A 17577-nucleotide genomic window follows, 5' to 3' on the forward strand; every position below is an offset into this window, starting at 1 on the left:
TCCTGTTAGAGGGCTTGTTCCATCAGAAGAATATAAAAATATATTTCGGGGCTGTACTCTCCTCCTGAGCTCCAGACTCTCTGCCCTTGTTGTGTTTTGATAGAGTTCCGAAGTATACATCATCAGTTCTCCAGGTAGGACCTGTGGTAGATTTTGAAGAGGAAGGCCACATCTCTGAATTACACAGCAGTCTTGATGCATGACTGGGACACAACCTTTCTCAGTGTTGTGCCAGACTGCTGCTTAGCTACAAAGAGATAATGCTTTGTAATTCCCTCTTATCTGGCTTAATGCGAATGTGCCTTGCCCCTTTTAAAAATTGGGAGTTAAGCCCAGTTTAAAGTCCATGTGTGCTGGGGTATGCAGATGGCAGGAAGGGATACAAGGTGGGCAGCAGCTTTGGCATGTAGGGGAGATAGCCCCTGTGAGTGGTGCTTCAAGAACAATCTTGCCTGCCACCCTTGCTTTTGGCTGTCCTGAGCCATTTTTCTTTGCTGCCAAGTCAGCAATTTTATAATTGTGTCACAGGCTAGCATTAGCAATAGCAGAGCTGTTAGAGATTTACCAAATGTAATGATACAGGCACCAACAACCTTATGTTTACCAAGTGATGACCTGAGAAGCAACATAAGGAAATCTTGAATAACTTTTAGACTCTTGCTAAGGCCGTGTGAAGCCTCTTCTCAGCAGTACCTGTGGCCATGAGGCCTCTGGTGAATGGATCTAGAACTTCTTGGATTAGAACTTCCTGTCAGCTAGGTTCTGATAGATTAGCAGTGACATCTTCTGGCCATCAGTGCTGGAGCACAGGCATATTTTAAATGATAACTCTTTCCGATGCCTCAGATCTGGTCAGTCGTCTATGTAAGTGGAGGGTAGGGGTATGTGTATGTTTTTTCTAATCACTGAAATGCGGGCTGTATATTAGTAAGTTGTATTGTTCTCTGTTGTATGCACATGTACACATGCACACTTCTTTTTTTATGTTTATTTTTTAGTTTTAGGTGGACACAATATTTTTATGTGGTGCTAAGGATCAAACCCAGTGCCTCACGCATGCCAGGTGAGCGCACAACCACTTGAGCCACATCCCAAGCACCATGCACACTTCGTAATGTCTCACATAAAACATCTTTACTAGTCTTTCAAAGCTACATATTAAATTAAAAATAAATATAAAATTAAAAATAGATGTCCCGGGGCTAGGGCTGGGGCTCAGCAGTAGAGCGCTTGCCTAGCACATGCGAGAGGCTCTGGGCTCGATCCTCAGCACCACATAAAAATAAATAAATAAAATAAAGGTATATAAAAAAAATAGATATCCCTCCTATAGGTTTCTTAGCTTCCTTTCATCATGCATGGGAAATTCTAAGGAACCATTTGCATCTGACCAGATTACAAGTTCCTTGAAAACCAGAACCATATTCTAGAATAGGGCCTAGTATGTGGGAGGGTTCAACAAATGTCTGTTGAGTAAGCACATGGACAATAGGGTAGCAAACATGGTAGGAAAAGAGTGGAACATCCTGACTTAGGTTCTAACAAGGGAACAAAAGAGTTATTAAGACCCCACCATTTATTTAAGTCCATAATGCTTGAATTTGCTTGTTTGCCATAGCAATAGGAAAAGCCCAGTTGAGCACATATGCAAGTTCTAATCACATTCTTTTCATCTTAGTGCTCTGTGGTGAGTCCATCTGGGGTGTGTGCAATGAGAAACTGAGTCCTAAGGAACATGGGAGTGCCTTACTGACAAGGTTTCCCCTAAGACCCTAGCATACCAAGCACACAGTAGCATAGCTAGCACTCACTCTTTGATGAATGACTGAATGACTCCTTTTGAAATGGAGAAATGTCATTACTTCAGGGAAATAGGCTACTTCTGAAGCTAAATGAAGATAGCCTAACCCATTAACTCTCAGTCAGGACAACAGATGGACCTTATACATGACTGGATGACAGCCAAAGAGTAGAAAGTTCCCACCCAGCAGACAAGGATTGGGTAGGTAGATGTGATGTAAAAACGTTTCCAGGAAGTGGTGTTCAGAATACAACAGACTGCTGAGGTAGAAGAAGTGAGCAGTCCTTGTGTAGCTGCCCTGTAGTGTGAGCCATAGGTCACACCTGGGTGGTTCCCTCACTTTCACATCTCTGATGTAACATGATGCAGATTGATGCATTGAGAAGAGGATCATCAGGGCACGATGCTTTCTGTGTTAGTCTGGGATATAAGAGATAAGAGTACTTGCTTGTTCCGAAGAGAAGGCCCCATTCTAGTAAAGGCAGCAGAAAACTCAAAGGTTTAACGGATTGTAAGATGATTATACTCTACCTTGTTGCATAAAGGAATTGAAGCACTTAATGGAAAATCATATGATGAAACAAAATTCTAAAATACTTAAAAAAGATAAATTAGGTTGAAGGGAAAATTAAATACTTTGTTGAGGCTGGAAGGAAAGTGAATATGCAGAAAAACAAACCATAAGGCCCTGTAAGTTTGCTAAAATAAGCCTCTCATTTAAGTTCTGAGCTTCCTGGATACTAAAGTAAAAATAGGAACATGACTTAGAAAATAATTAGGATCCATAAAATAAAACTCAGTCATTCAGAGAGCAACTGGGAAAATATCCATCTTTCTAGGCAGTAGGGCCAGAGAGAAATTTCTCTGGACATCCATAGCAAGAGGTTACTGAGTGGTATTGTGGCAACATGGTCTACATCATCCTGTAGTAAATGCTATATGACTTTCCTATAGCGGTTTCTTATTTAAATATGTATGTATGTGTGTGTGTGTGCACATGCACACATGCGTGCATATGTATATGTCCCTCAATATGAGAGTAAGTATCTCAGGAAAAGTGATTCTGTGGGGCTCAAACAGTGTAATCCAGGTTCACAGCTTTTTAGTGATCTGCAATCTTAAGTTACAGATTAATTTAGAACACTGTTTTCCATAATATGTTCCATGAAACTCCAGTAATATGTTCAAAGATAGTTTATAACAGTAAAATAGATTTAGCTTCTAACATTGTAAATGTATAAGAAGAAAGAATATTAAACATATTACACAGTTAACACTATCAGGCACAATTCTAGAATAGAGGATACTAGGGAATCTGTGAGAGACCTTTAGACCTAGACGTTCTCCTCCCTCCTTCATCTCACTTCCAGCCACACACACTGCTGCATTCACAACTCACCATTAGTGCATGTCTGCTATCTGTTCAGGGATGGCGACTGGCAGCTCTGTACCTTTTTATCTGTGCATTTTTATGCAGTGTCTATTGTACATTAATCATGAATTAAATTTTTATCATTCTTTGTATCAAGGAATTTGTCTATGAGGCCATTTTTCATTGTCTGCTTTCATTCAAGCATGCATTGTAGCTTGTGGTGTTCTGTTGAGTTATTGTAATGTTGAAAGTATTCTGTGATGATATAAATTTGGGAACCACTGATCCAAGGGAATAACTGAACTGGGCTTCCGTCCTTTCAGTAAAGCATGTTCCGGAAGTAGCATTGCCAGAGGGTTCAAAGTTATGTTCTTGGGTACCAGTTAGGACACATCTAGATATGAACAGAATCCCCTTCGCAGACTCTCATGAAAACCTGGATGCCCGTTACAACTGTGCCCCAGAGAGTGTAATGCACCACTTCTGTCTCCTTATGGAAGAGGGCTAATAAGGCAATATCTGGTTGAAGATTTGATTTACATCAAAGAAGGTGAAACATTTGTCTTTGAGCATATGGAACGATAATTCTACCAGAGACAGTCCTTATCTGTATGTATATAGAACTTTCTTTAAAAATTGCATTTTGGGGATAATAATTACAACTATAAACATTTACATAGTGATTACTATGTGCCAGGCCTATGCTGAAACACTTGGTACCTTGTCCATGAAGCTATAAGGTAACTATTTATAATTTTCTTTCTATTAAATGGGAAACAGAGCCACAAAGAGATTAGCAAAAGTTTCTTGATTATGTCAAGAGATGAGCTGGCAGCAGTGTTTAGGTCAGGTTATAGAAAATTTAAAGCAAGGGCTGGGTGCTGGGGCTCAGTGACAGAGCACTTGCCTAGTGTGGGTGAGGCACGGGATTTGATCCTTAGCACCACATACAAAAATAAGCAAATAAAATAAAGGCATGCTGTCCATCTGCAACTGCAATAAATAAATAAATAAGTAAAAATTTAAAGCTATTTTCAGACTCTGGTTTGGAATATGCTTGTGGACTTCAAGATGGGGAAGGGAGATAAATAAATACATTCATGGTTTCCTTTTCTCTTTCAGCATGTGAGGATGGATATAGGCTTGAAAATGAAACCTGTATGAGGTAGGGTCCATGTTCTTTTTTTCTGATGAAATTGTTACAAATCTTATTATAAAAACTATTCTAAAACAAAGTCTATCCTAATAAAGAACTACTCTAACTAATAATGGTGACACACACCTGTGATCCCAGCTACTAAGGAAGCTGAGGCAGAAATATTGCAAGTTGAAGGACAGTTTGGGCAACTTAGCAAGACTCTTGAATTTTAAAAAATAGGTGATAGAGTGCTTTGGGAGGTCATAGGTCCCCTACAGTATTGCAAAAACAAAAACCCCAAAACAGCCTAAGAAATTACTTAAGTAAATTACCTCCATTATTTCTTTTTAGATTTGAAACTGATTCTTGTTCTTTTTTTCTCTCTTGAACTTCCAGTTGCCCATTCGGCCTTGGGGGTCTCAACTGTGGAAACCGTAAGTATATAAAAGTGGAGAATTGCACTTGGCAGGGTCCTGGACTGGTATCAGTGTATAGGGTATCAGTCTTGTCCCATTTTCCTCAGTTTAAACCCATTATCTTCTTAGGACCTGTGCTGCGTGGAATGGGGAAAGACTTGCCTGGTGCTCACTAAGGGCTGAAGACAGAGAGGGAAGATAAATATTCTTAAATAGCCCCAACTGTGGGAGTGTTAGTGTGATAAATCAGGCAGGAGGTGGGAGGCAGAGACCATGCCTAGAAGAGAATGCAAGGACCCCCAGAGTGTTTCTTAGAGGGGATGGAATTGGAGGGAGGATTGGAAAGAATGGCAGATATGAGGGAAGAAGGACATTCTTGACAGAGGAAACCACTTAAAGGTCTCAGGGGCAACCATAGGCCTAAGGTATTCTGGGGACAGTTTTTAAGTGGATATTGCTATAGTATATATACAGAAATGCAGAAAGAATTGTTGGGGTTTGATCACCAGGCTGAGGAGTTAGACTCTCCTAATCAGTAACTGGTGATCTGGCAAGAGTCTTAGGACAGGAAAGCAGCTTGATTGAGAAGAGTACCTTGGACTGCAGAAAGGAGGAGAGAATGGACAGAGGAGAACATGGGAGTGGTTTGGAGACTTCCAGTATAGTGCCATCTGGGGGTCAGTGCTAGAGACCAACTTGGGAGTCATCTGCTTTAAGCTGAAGCCTGCATCTTGAAGTAGAAAATGGAACACAGAGCAGTGAGAATGCTGGTAGGGACTGGGAGCATGGTGCACTGCACACCTCATTCAGTTCTTTTTTTTTTTTTAATTTTTTGATAGTTGTGTATAGACAGCATTCCTTTATTTTATTTGTTTATTTTTATGTAGTGCTAAGGATTGATCCCAGTGCCTCACACGTGCTAGGCAAGCACTCTGACACTGAGTTAGAGCCCCAGCCCTAATTCAGCTCTTTTATGAGTCATTTAAAATCACGTTCACTGACATTTTCTTATAGGTATCAAGACATTACAAATTTAAATTATCTTCAGAATCAATAAAGAAATTCTGAGATATAGGATAGATATACCAAGAATAATAACAATCAAGATTTCATTTTACGTGGCTTTATCCCTCATTCTATAGATAAAAGTTCAAATGGCATATTATTCTAAGTTTTCTTGTTTAATAGTAGACATATGTCTAATAGTGGACATAATTTTATTTATTGGGTATAAAGACTCAGTTTCCATTTCCTAATGTTATACTTTATCTTTTATGTCCTCAATGGCATTTTCTTTATTTATAAAGCTTTTCTGTTAGCAAATTTTATTATTAAAATTTGAGTATAAGTAAAGAATAGAAATAAAATAAAACAGATTCAATATTGGGTACAAAACTGACATAAACTCTCTTTGATTCCAGCGTGGAGTCACTGTAGCTCAGTCAGTCTAGAGACTTAGAACTGCATTTAGGATTACTGATGACTTTGGTCATTTGATTTATCCTGACTGCAACTAGCAAGAATTTACAATAGGAAACCTGCGAGAAGGACTGAGGCATCCCTTCTAGAAACAAATATATTTAGAGTCATAGGAATAGACAGAGAGAGGAACTCACAGAATTAGTGTTCAGTTCAACAGAAGTAGCAACCCGAGGCTGCTGGGTGCAGTGTGAATAACCCCATGCTCTTTAGTGGTGACTAAGGATGCTGAGGTGCATAACACCATATAAACACAGAAGTTCATTATGACACACTCGAGTCATCCCTACAGCAAATGATGTTCAGAATACTCAGTGTAGTAAGGCAAGAAATGTTATCATTTTTTAGATCTTTAAAAAATTAGAAAGTAGTCAAGATTCTTGTGTCAGTGCTTTAACTTATAAGGGGATGACCATGAAAACAGTCTGGTAATAATAGGTATTCTTTCTAAAAATCATTTTGGGGGCTGAGGTTATGGCTCAGTGGTAGAGAACATGCTAAGGCCTTAGTTTTGATTCCCAGCACCAGAAAAATAAAATAAGCTAGTGTCTCACCTGGGGTCCAAGTATTTCTCTTTTTTAAAGCACAAAGAGAATATCTGTGCTTTAAAAGGTGGTTCCTGGGATGCAGTATTGCCTGTGTTTACTTTCTAGTGTACTAAGTGGTATTTCTGCTTTCCCCACCCCTAGAGATCATTAACTACTATATGTATGGAGATGCCCCTGCATCCATTGAATGTTCTGTAAGTTCTTTCATCAGGAAAAAGGTCATCCCCATTATGTTTATGGGTCCTGGAAGTAACCAGAGTTTCTTTCCGATCCCTGAGACTTCTTTTTCCTCTGCATTTATCCAAGTCTCTATCATTATGTCCAGCAGAGGGCAGACAACCATCTGAATTGTTGGCTCCCAGCCACCTTCAGTAACTGGCACTGACAATTTATCATTAAAACATGATGTATGAATATCATTTTATGATTTTGATATATTACCATTAGTGTTGCAAAACAATTTAAGTGGCTGATAACTATTATTACTTATAATAATATATAAAGAGGCACTTGCTGCACTTGCTTCAGCTGCACATATACTAGAGACACTTGCCACCTGCCTCCTTATCTGAGGTCTAGGCCCAGCCCTGGGTGTTGGTTAAGGAATTGAGAACACCTGGTTTTCATCCCCATGGTATGATGATAACACCTTGGGAGTCTGTAACTCATCACTCTTTGGTGTCAGATAACAGAATTCTTACCGCCTATCTCTATTACTTCTACTATGTGCCACCAAAGACAGTAGGTACCTCCCTGGAGTACCTCCTGGTACTCAGGCTAGGTTTTTCACCGACATAGAAATGCTTTTTCTCTGTGCAAACCTCTTGGGGCACATGCTGTACTCAAATCCAGTGAGATAGGGAGGCAATTTTCCCAGCCATGCATATGATCTTGAGATTCCCTCACCCCTGCATTCTTAGCAGTTATCCAACTGCAGCATTTTCTGGGCTTAGGCATAGTTCTGCCTTGCTAAAAGTTTCCATTCACTTTCTAGTTGTACCCACATTTCATTCCTTGCTCCTCCTTTCTGAAGAGAGTATTCTTCAAAAGGGCAAAACAAGCCCTTCTCTCAAGTCTTTAGTTCCTGAGGACATGCGGGCCAACTGGATGGTCAGGACAGGGCCACCCACACATGAGCAGCCCAGGTCTGTACCTGTTTTATCACTGCTCCCCTTTTTATTTTCTGGTCATGAGAAATTTATCTCTGTTTACAGGTCAGATTCCAATAATTCTGTCTTCTTACACTTTTGTCCATTTGACCAGAATTTTTTTTTACAGATTTGTTATTAGATATGACCCTTTCTCCTCACTTTTTTCTCTATTGTTTGAATTTTATGTTGGTTCCTCCTCATACTTTTTCTTTTCTTTTTTTGACATTTTTTAGTTGTAGACGGACACAATACCTTTATTTTATTTATTTGTATGTGGTGCTGAAGATCCAACCCAGTGCCTCACATGTGTGAGGCAATTGCTTTACCGCTGTACCACAACCCTAAGCCCCTCCTCATACTTTTAATATCTCCCCTGATACTTGTTTGCTTCACCTTTTTTCTGTTTTTAAAATAAATTAATTTTTCACAGCATAATACAATATATACCATTAATTTCCCCCCTCCCTTTTTTTTAACCCAAATGAATTAGAAAAATAGGTTTAGGTTTAAGGTAATGAAAGAAGAAAACTAAGATAAACAATCTCATTACACATTACATAGTATTTGTCCTTGCTCCTAAGTGTGGTCCATGGGACTGGCAGCATCAATATTATCCATGAGCTTATTGGAAAAATAGAATTTCAGGCCTTCTGACTCCAGACCTACTGAATCAGAATCTGGATTTTATCAGACTCAGAGATTTGGTTCGTATGTAGAATTACATACATGTTGAAGTTTGAGAAACACTGGTATTGTCCATGTTTCCAGAGATGTGTATGTATGTGTTCTTTTAAAGGAATTAAATCTCACTGAATATGCCTGTTTTTAAACCTAGTAAACTCTGGAATGTTTCCATTTCCATAATTTTATAATGTCACGTTTGAGAGTTCTATATTATTTTATACTTTAATTTACTTAACCATTCTCATCTAATTACCTTTTAAGAATCTCTTTTATGTTCTCATCCTCCAAATCATTTCTGTTTTATGGTTATTACTTTATGATTATAAAACCCACATAATTTTTCCCAGATTACTTTTTTTCAGGCCACAGATATTTTTGTCTGTCCTTTCATATTCACCCCATGTCCTTTTGGAGGTCATCCTTTCCTTTGAAGGGTTCTGGATCTTTTCAGAAGTGACTCCCTCCTCCCCTCAGTCCCCCAGCATGGTCAGAGAGGATTTAGAGCCCGTCTTCCCTATTTATAGTCCTCTTACAGTAAAACCAGAACATTCTGCTTAAAGATATTCCACACTGTCTTCCCACCCCAACCCACAGTTGAATGGCAGGTGTAAAAAGTACCTTTTAATTGTGTATACCCTATGGTTGCATGGGACTGTAAGAAAGACTTAGACCAGTGGAAATGCTGTGTGTTGGCAGAAATTACTCCAAAGAAATGTCCAGGAAGATGGCCATGAACTGCTTAGGAGGAAGGAGAGATCATTAATTATCCAGAAGTCAGCTAAAAGTTTTGTTCAACTGAAAGTAGTCATTTTACTCAGTTTGGACTGGACTCCTTTCATGTCAGAATAGAAGGGAATCGGGGATTGAGGCAAGAGGATTGCTGCTCTGTGTCTGATCTTCCCACTAGCAGGCTCTGTTCTGTGAGAGGGAAGGGAGAGAAACTGGAACAAAGTGAAAGAATCACAGGGGAAATTGTCATAATGAAGAGCAGTGGGCACTGGGTATGTTCACATGCAGCCTGTAGACTTGAAGAAGGCAAATTTCAAAAGGTGCAAAAAAAGAAAAAAAGGAGGGAAGGAGAATACTGCAAATAGAGATGGAAGAAGGAAGGAAAGATTTAAAAGGCAAAAATCTAACCATGCATCCCTAATGAACTTGGTAAGGGGAAAACACAATGAACCAATTTAATTTTAAAGTAAAATTAATATGACTACCTAAAAAGTTTAAAAGGATGGTGTATTAGTTGGCTGAAGTTCTTCTGGAGTAAAAAGCCTAGCTAGTTTTAGTTTAAATAGAGAGTTTATTGGAAGGATTCTGGATTCTAGCATTAAGAGTGGCAGGAATCATGGAACTGTGAGGACTCTAGCAGTGGAAGTCAGGGCCTTCTATTCAGAGCACAAGCTAATGTGATTCCATCTTCATATCTCCCCTCTGATGTTTGCTATGTGTGTGTCCGGCTTTCTCTCCTTCCCAGACAATGTGATGGAAAGTCATATTGCCAAATGGTTCTTGAGTGTGTGTCACTGCTCAGTCATTTTGAAAGAGAAGACTCTCTTTTTTTCTGGGAAAGAACTAATTGATCCAGTTTGAATCATGTGTTTATTCCTAATCAGCTATGACCAGGAGATGTTGATACATGTACAAATATGTTTCCCATCATTGCAGATGGAGGAGGGTAAACAGTTCTCAGGAGTTTGCCTAAGCAGACAGACTAGTAGGTTCCTTCTAAATAAGCACATATGTAAAGACAAGTAGAACTTATAGGAAAGGTAGAGGCCCAGAGTGTGTTAGTTTGATGAAAAGTGCTAACAATGACTAAAACAACGTGAAGCTGTGAAGGTGAAGGGAAAAATAGAGCCACTGCGGGTGAAACACTAAAATGTCAACAAATGGCTCTGAAGAAGTAGGACTGAGAATTCCAAATTCTTCATTCTGGAGAATCTTTTCAGATAAGAAGGAATAGGCCAGACAAGCCTACAATGACATTCACTACTTCTTTCCCACCTCAATATAACATTCAGAACACTTGCAAAGCTGGTAAATATTACACTTGGCCTTGATTCAAACCCCATGTTATTCTATATCATAATAAATTTAAAGTCAGTGCATAAGCTCAAAAGATCAGGTTAGGAAGGATCAAAAAAAGATGAAGTGGGTGATACTGTTCATACACATAAGTTTCCAGTAACATAGCTTCCCAAAAAAAAACATGAAATATGCCCTTTTTGCAATATGTATACTTAACACAATTTCTGTATTTGGAGAAGTGCATGCCCGTGTGTGTGTGTGTGTGTGTGTGTGTGTGTGTGTGTATAAAATCTAAATAAAATTTGGGAAATACAGAGAAACAAAAATAAGAAAATAAAAGTTAAGCCATAGATATTAACAGTACTGACTTCCCTGGACATTTTGATGCATTATCTCCTAGGCTCTTTCTCTATGCTCTTGTGCAAGGAGATCTGCTGGCTTTCAACCCAGTGTTGTTTCCTCTCCTCTCTATTGTATACCAGTGCAACCCAGTCTGGTCTGCAAGTCAGCAGCATCACCATTCCTTGGAACTCCCTAAGAAATACAGCTTATGAGCCCTTGCACAGACCTACTGAATCAAACCTCTTAGGGTAGGCACCAGAAATCTATTTCACAAGGCTTCTGGGTGATTCAGATGGACATGAAAGTTTGAAAAGCATAGTCTATACCAGTGCTACTCTAAGTGCAGACTGTAATGGGAACAGATAACATAAAAATTGAACAAAAGTATTTAGAAGTGTTTATATTAATTTGATATGGTTGTGGCATCCAATAGTTTTATTGTATTTTACAAAGGTATCAGTCCACAGTCAACTCCTTTAAAAAGGACAAAAAAGAGGACTAGGGTTGTAGCTCAATGGTAGAGCACTTTCCTAACATGGGTGAGGCTCTGGGTTCAATCCCCAGCACCACATAAAACTAAATAAACAAAATAAAGGTGTTGTGTCCATCTACAACTAAAAATTTTTTTTTTTTTAAAAAAGGGACATAAAGGAAATTCATGATTATTGTGCCTGTGGGAAAAGAAAAGAAAGTGAATTTTGAACCTTTATTTTTGTTCTGTGTTTTTAAAATATATCCCAAAACACAAGCAAATGAACAAAAACTGGTTCATAGTTTGAGAAGCACTGGTCTACATAGTCCATGTCTCTTTTTTTAAAAAAAAAAAATTGTTTCAAAGAAGAACCTGCTACAACCTGCAACCACCTGCAAAGGCACTTCTAAAATGGATGCTTGCTTGTTTTGCTGGAAGTAAGAAAACTTAATTTGGTGAGGAGGAATAAGCAGGAACTAGAATTTGGTCTCTATCTAGGAACGGAGGGAGCCACAGAAGTTTTTTAAAGCAGAGAAATGGCATGATTAGACTTGCTTTTTATAATGAGCAGATAAGACTGGGAGCAAGAAGCTGAGTTGGGAAGCAGTTGCCATTGTTTAAACAATAGATGATGTTAGCTTAGGGCATTCTTGGTGGAAATGAAGAAGAGTAGATACATTCAAGAGATTTGTCCTTTATCTTCATTTCTGTTAAAAGAGAAACTTCTGAATACATGTCAGGAGGTGAGGGGAGAATGAGCTTATTCTATGTTTGGCTATTCCCTATGTAACTCAGTCATGAGAGTTTTCCATAAAAATCCGGTTTCTATGCTATTTATTTAAATAAAAGGATTGGGAAAGGTTGCCTAATGTCTTTTACACTGTTTGCTCTCTACTGCCTTTATTTTCAACCAGTGCTTAGGGAGAAGGAGACTTAGCCAGAAAGGGGACTAGAACATTAGTCCCATGTCTGACCCTTTGACTTTACCTGAATGCCTAGAAAGCATGATGCCAATCTTAATTCCATGCAGAAAATATGGTTGTTGGCCTTCATCCTGGGTCTTACAACCTGAGAACACAATTTGAATTCTATTTCTACAACAAAAAATCAACCTGAATATTTAATATAATTTATTAAAAATAATTTCACCAGAAATATACAGGTATAAAACCCGATTAATGAAAACTTTTAGTAGTATTTACTACATATGATATGTGCTTGCTTATATCACTGTTAATTTCTGGTAATTAAATTCAATGTGTAGTTATTGAGGCATCTACTTACTTCCTAGTGTGGTTTATGCACTGATTCCCAAACCCCAGACTTAACTGCCCAATAATGTTTTTGATAAATTTGAGGGTTTAACTTGCCTCTTTTTATTTTATCAAGTAAGATCCTAAAACTGACTCATGCATTTTTATGTCTACTCTCAAAAAAATTAAACACCAATTAATATCAAAAGTAGTAAACAACTAAGATTCTCCATAACTTTAAAAACAATACCATTTCCTAAGGCATATTTTATACATGGTGAAAGACACAATCTTGAGAAAAAAATTAGAAATATAAAATATTATAGAACAGTTATTGAAATGAAACAAGTGTGTGAAAAACTCACTTTTATTTTTCACTTTTGGCCATGAATTACTGAAAATATCATAAGGGGCTGGTCTGCAGGTACAATTTAAGACCTACCATTCTAGGAATGGCTAGAAGGGGAAACTTGTAATACAGAGAAAAGGAAGGGATAGCCATTAAGGATCTCTTGCCAGAGACCAAGAATTAGAAGGTCTCCAGCGGAGGAAGGTTGGTGGCTGTGGGAGGGGAGACTGTTCTTCAGTATTCACTATACCTCCTACCAATCCCCTTGTTTGTTTGTTTGACATATGTAGCCTATCAGCTTATCACTGTGGTGATTGCAGCAGCAGGAGGTGGGCTTCTGCTTATCCTAGGCATTGCACTGATTGTTACCTGCTGCAGGTAAGTGATGAGAGTTCAAATTCTAATCTGTTTCTTTGCTTGTGTGGAAGGGTCAGATTCTTTGCAAGGATCAGGTTTTACTCTTTTAAAGAATACTTGAGGGTAGAAGGGAATGGGAGGGGGCAGGGGATTAGCAAGGGCGGTGGAATGTGATGGACATCATTATCCAAAGTACATTTATGAAGACTTGAATTGTGTGTCAACATACTTTATATATAAACAGAGATATGAAAAATTGTGGTATATATGTGTAATAATAATTGTAATGCAAAAAAAAGTACATGTATAAAGGCATGAATTGGCATGAACATACTCTATATACAAAGATATGAAAAATTGTACTCTATATGTGTAATAAGAATTATAATGCATTCCACTATTGTGTATTTTTAAAAAATAAAATCAATAAAACTAAAAAAAATTTTTAAATAAAAGGCTAAAAAAAAAGAATACTTGAGGTGGTTTAAATCATAGTGTGTAACTGAACCATTAAAAAGAAGGAAAAGGGGAAAGTCATAGTAGTTGGTGCCTAGGGAAAAGAAAGGGAATAAATGGTACTTTATTTATTTCATTTTTTATTAAAAAAGAAAATCCAGCTGGGTGTGGCGGCACACACCTGTAATCCCAGTGGTTTGGCTGAGTCATGAGAATCACAAGTTCAAAGCCTGCCTCAGCAACAGTGAGGCCCTAAGCAACTTAGCAAGACCCTGTCTCTAAATAAAATATAAAAACGACTGGGGATGTGGCTCAGTGGTTGAGTGCCCCTGGGTTCAATCCCTAGTACAAAAAAAGAAACAAACAAAACCCACCATGAGATACCACTTTTCACCCAGTAGAATGACTGTTTAAAATAATGAGTATTGATGAGGATGTGGAAAAATTAGAACTCTTACATGTGGTGGGAATGTAAAATGTAAAACTAATTATAGCACTTCTAGCCTTAGGTATTATACCCAAGAAAAAATGAAACTCTGTAGCCACACAAAAACTTGTACAAAGGATGTTCATAGCAACATTATTCATAATAGCCAAAAGATGAAACCATCCCCAATGTCTATCCACTAACAAATGGATAAACGAAATGTGATGTAGCCACAGAGTAGAATATTATTCAGCTATTAAAAATGAATGACATACTGATACGTGGATGAACCTTGAAGATATTATGCTAAGTAAAATAAGCCAGTTGCAACAGTTCACCTAGTATGTCATTCCATTTATGTGAGTGGTCTAAAATAGGAAAATCTAGTAGAGAATAGATTAGTGGTTGCCGAGGGCTAGGGCTAGGGGTGGTAATGGGGAAATGAGAGAGAGAGAATTGGGGAGTGATTGCTCAGGAGTATGAGGTTTCTTTTTATAGTGATGAAACTGTCCTAAATTATTATGATGATGGTTGCATGATTCTGAATATGCTAAAAACTGTTAAATGAATCATATGGTATGTGAATTATAGCTCAGTAAAGCTATGCATATATAGACAGAGAAAAAAAGAAAGAAGAACCAAAGCAGTTACCTGAAATATTTTAGCAATGGAGAAGTTGTAACTGCAGTGTGAGTTGAGCAGTAAATTTATCTGTAGGCTTCCTGGAAGCCAATGGGATTTGGTTTCTGTTGAGGAAGGATGGCATTGATCCCCCTATCGGTTGAGATAAAGGAAAATTATGACCTTTGATTTATATCCTAATAAATGGCAACAGTTATCTATATATAATAGATGGAGAGAACCTACCAAAAGGGCAGTCTTTTCTACCATCAATATTGAAGTCATTTTAAGATATTCTTTATTTCTAGTAAGAACATGGAGAACAATTTACATAACTGCCCATTCAGGAATGCAGGTCTTTGCCTATCTTTTACAAAAATGCCATCAAAGATGATACATATGAGGGGGGATGGTGGCACACACCTGTAATCCCAGAGACTCGGGAGGCTGAGGCAGGAGGATTGCAAGTTCAAAGCCAGCCTCAGCAAAAGCAAGGCACTAAGCAACTCAGTGAGACCCTGTCTCTAAATAAAATATAAACTAGGGCTGGTTGATGTGGCTCAGTGGTTGAGTGCCCCTGAGTTCAATTCCTGGTACTTCTCCCCCCAAAAAATGATAATCCATATAAGTGGAAATAAACTCCTGGACATGAAACTAGAAGCAGTTACCTAGAGGGTCAAAATCTGAGAGCTCAAAGCAATGTATTCCTCATATTTGTGATGTGTTCAATACCATGTGGTGTAGCCATTTTGGAACAGAGACTGTGACATTCATTGCTGAGGAGGGAAGATAATTACGAATAAGTCAGTCATTGTTTAAGACCAGATACCACACCTACAAGAGCAGTAGCAGATCTGAACTTGCATAAAAGACCAATACCTAAACCACATACTGGACATTTGGTTTTATGACCCTGAGTTATTTTGTAACTTCCCCCAGAAAATTTACTTACAGATGAGTGAGAAGGAAGAAACTTCAGATTATCTTACCCAAGGGAAATATAATTTAAAATTTTCTGGTCCTAGGTCCATTAGCTAAGTGAAGAATTCATATTCCAATAATTTTTATTTAGTGAAACATCACTATGGGGTTCCTCTGACCCCTGAAATCAGGGTGTGGAAGAAACTATGGACTATTTTTTTTTTTATACAAACAAACCATCCTTTTTTTTTTTTTTTTAACGTAATTTGTGAAGTAGCTTCATGTAGTAGAAAGAGCACTGGCTGGAGAGGTGAGAGACCAGACTGAATTCCAGTCCCAGCTTTTCTAGTAGCAAAAGGTAACCCAAAAGACAAGTCAGGTCTCCTCAATAAGCCAGAGTTGCCCTTTCCCTATGGTTCCTGGTTCAGTAAAGCTGGGTGAGACCTAGACACTTCCATGTAAATTCTGGCGCATAGGCCAGTTGAGAGACATTGAACTTCCTTCTGACTCCACCGTTCTGTAAACTTTTGATCCTTGTTCCCCTGGAAACCCCCAAGATACAGTGACCTCTGTCCCCCAGGGGAGTAAACAGCTCCAGTGTAGCTGTCTTTGTCCTCTCTGCCCCTGCTAATCTAGTCCTTTGGTATAGAAAACTTTCTGCATCTTTTTTGGTACCTAATTGCACTTTTACTTACTCTGGGCAAACACTAAAAATAATAACCATAATAACATTCCTCAGTGGATAGCTGCACAGAAACACAATGGTATCCCACAGTCTAATTTTTGTTGGAAAATAATTGGTGTTTTTACATATATAATTTCTTTACAGAACTTAGTCATGGAACTTTCCAAATATTTTCATCCCACAGAAAGAATAAAAATGATATAAGCAAACTTATCTTCAAAAGTGGGGATTTCCAAATGTCCCCATATGCTGAGTACCCTAAGAACCCTCGCTCACAAGAATGGGGCCGAGAAGCTATTGAAATGCATGAGAATGGAAGCACCAAAAACCTCCTCCAGATGACAGATGTGTATTACTCGGTGTGTATTCCCATGCCCAAGAGCAGCCTCAGGGCTCCAGTCTCCTCTGAGAAGTTAAATTCTGTTTTGCTGTAGTAAAAGCATTATAGCTAGTTAAAGGTTCAAGAGAATGATGGAATGAGCCTCTTATTTGCATATTTTAACACTCAGTTTAGTTATGATCTTTTTGCATGATACTTATTAATTTTGATGTTGAGATAAGGCTACTCCATGTAGCACATTACTTTATGGGATTGTAAGCAGTAACCCATGAAATTCCTTTTGAGTTGTAGGAATGAAAGCTAAAAGCTAGAGAAAAAATTTTATGATAGTAAACCCTTGAGCCTTTTATTTTTATTTCTTATCTGCCAACATTTTGCTTGCTTTGTGTAATTAGGTATTTAAAATCTGGGGTTGGAAAAAGGCATGAAGAGAACATTTCAACATCATCCCCAACAAGCACTTTTCAGAGGTTTAGAAGATTATAAAACTCAGGAAGTATTAAATAATTTGCTCTATCCATCCCTGGATACTTAATTTGAGAAGACAGGACAATACCTTGAGCTCCTGCTTCTCCTGTCCCACATTGAATTTAACCCAGGTCTTATTCCTCTATACTGCCAGTTCATTTCATGTTACACTGTGTCAACCATAAAGCAAATACAAACTGGGCTATCTGAACTGAAAAGTAAACATGTCAGGTGACTTCTCATTAGTTTGAGGTATAGCAATAAACATG

General features: G+C 38.2%; 1 protein-coding gene across 2 annotated transcripts in view; it reads left to right on the forward strand.

The window, feature by feature from the left end:
* Heg1 (heart development protein with EGF like domains 1) overlaps positions 1–17577 on the forward strand; it is a 75468-nt gene that overhangs the window by 51339 nt on the left and 6552 nt on the right. For both annotated transcript variants that reach the window (XM_027935917.2, XM_071615262.1), the window contains 4 exons: positions 4296–4338; positions 4708–4745; positions 13324–13411; positions 16685–16859. In XM_027935917.2, coding sequence (XP_027791718.2) covers positions 4296–4338; positions 4708–4745; positions 13324–13411; positions 16685–16859 — 344 coding nt within the window. The remainder of the gene's footprint in view (positions 1–4295; positions 4339–4707; positions 4746–13323; positions 13412–16684; positions 16860–17577) is intronic.

Source organism: Marmota flaviventris, chromosome 8 (assembly GCF_047511675.1).
Source record: "Marmota flaviventris isolate mMarFla1 chromosome 8, mMarFla1.hap1, whole genome shotgun sequence".
Lineage (NCBI taxonomy): Eukaryota > Metazoa > Chordata > Mammalia > Rodentia > Sciuridae > Marmota > Marmota flaviventris.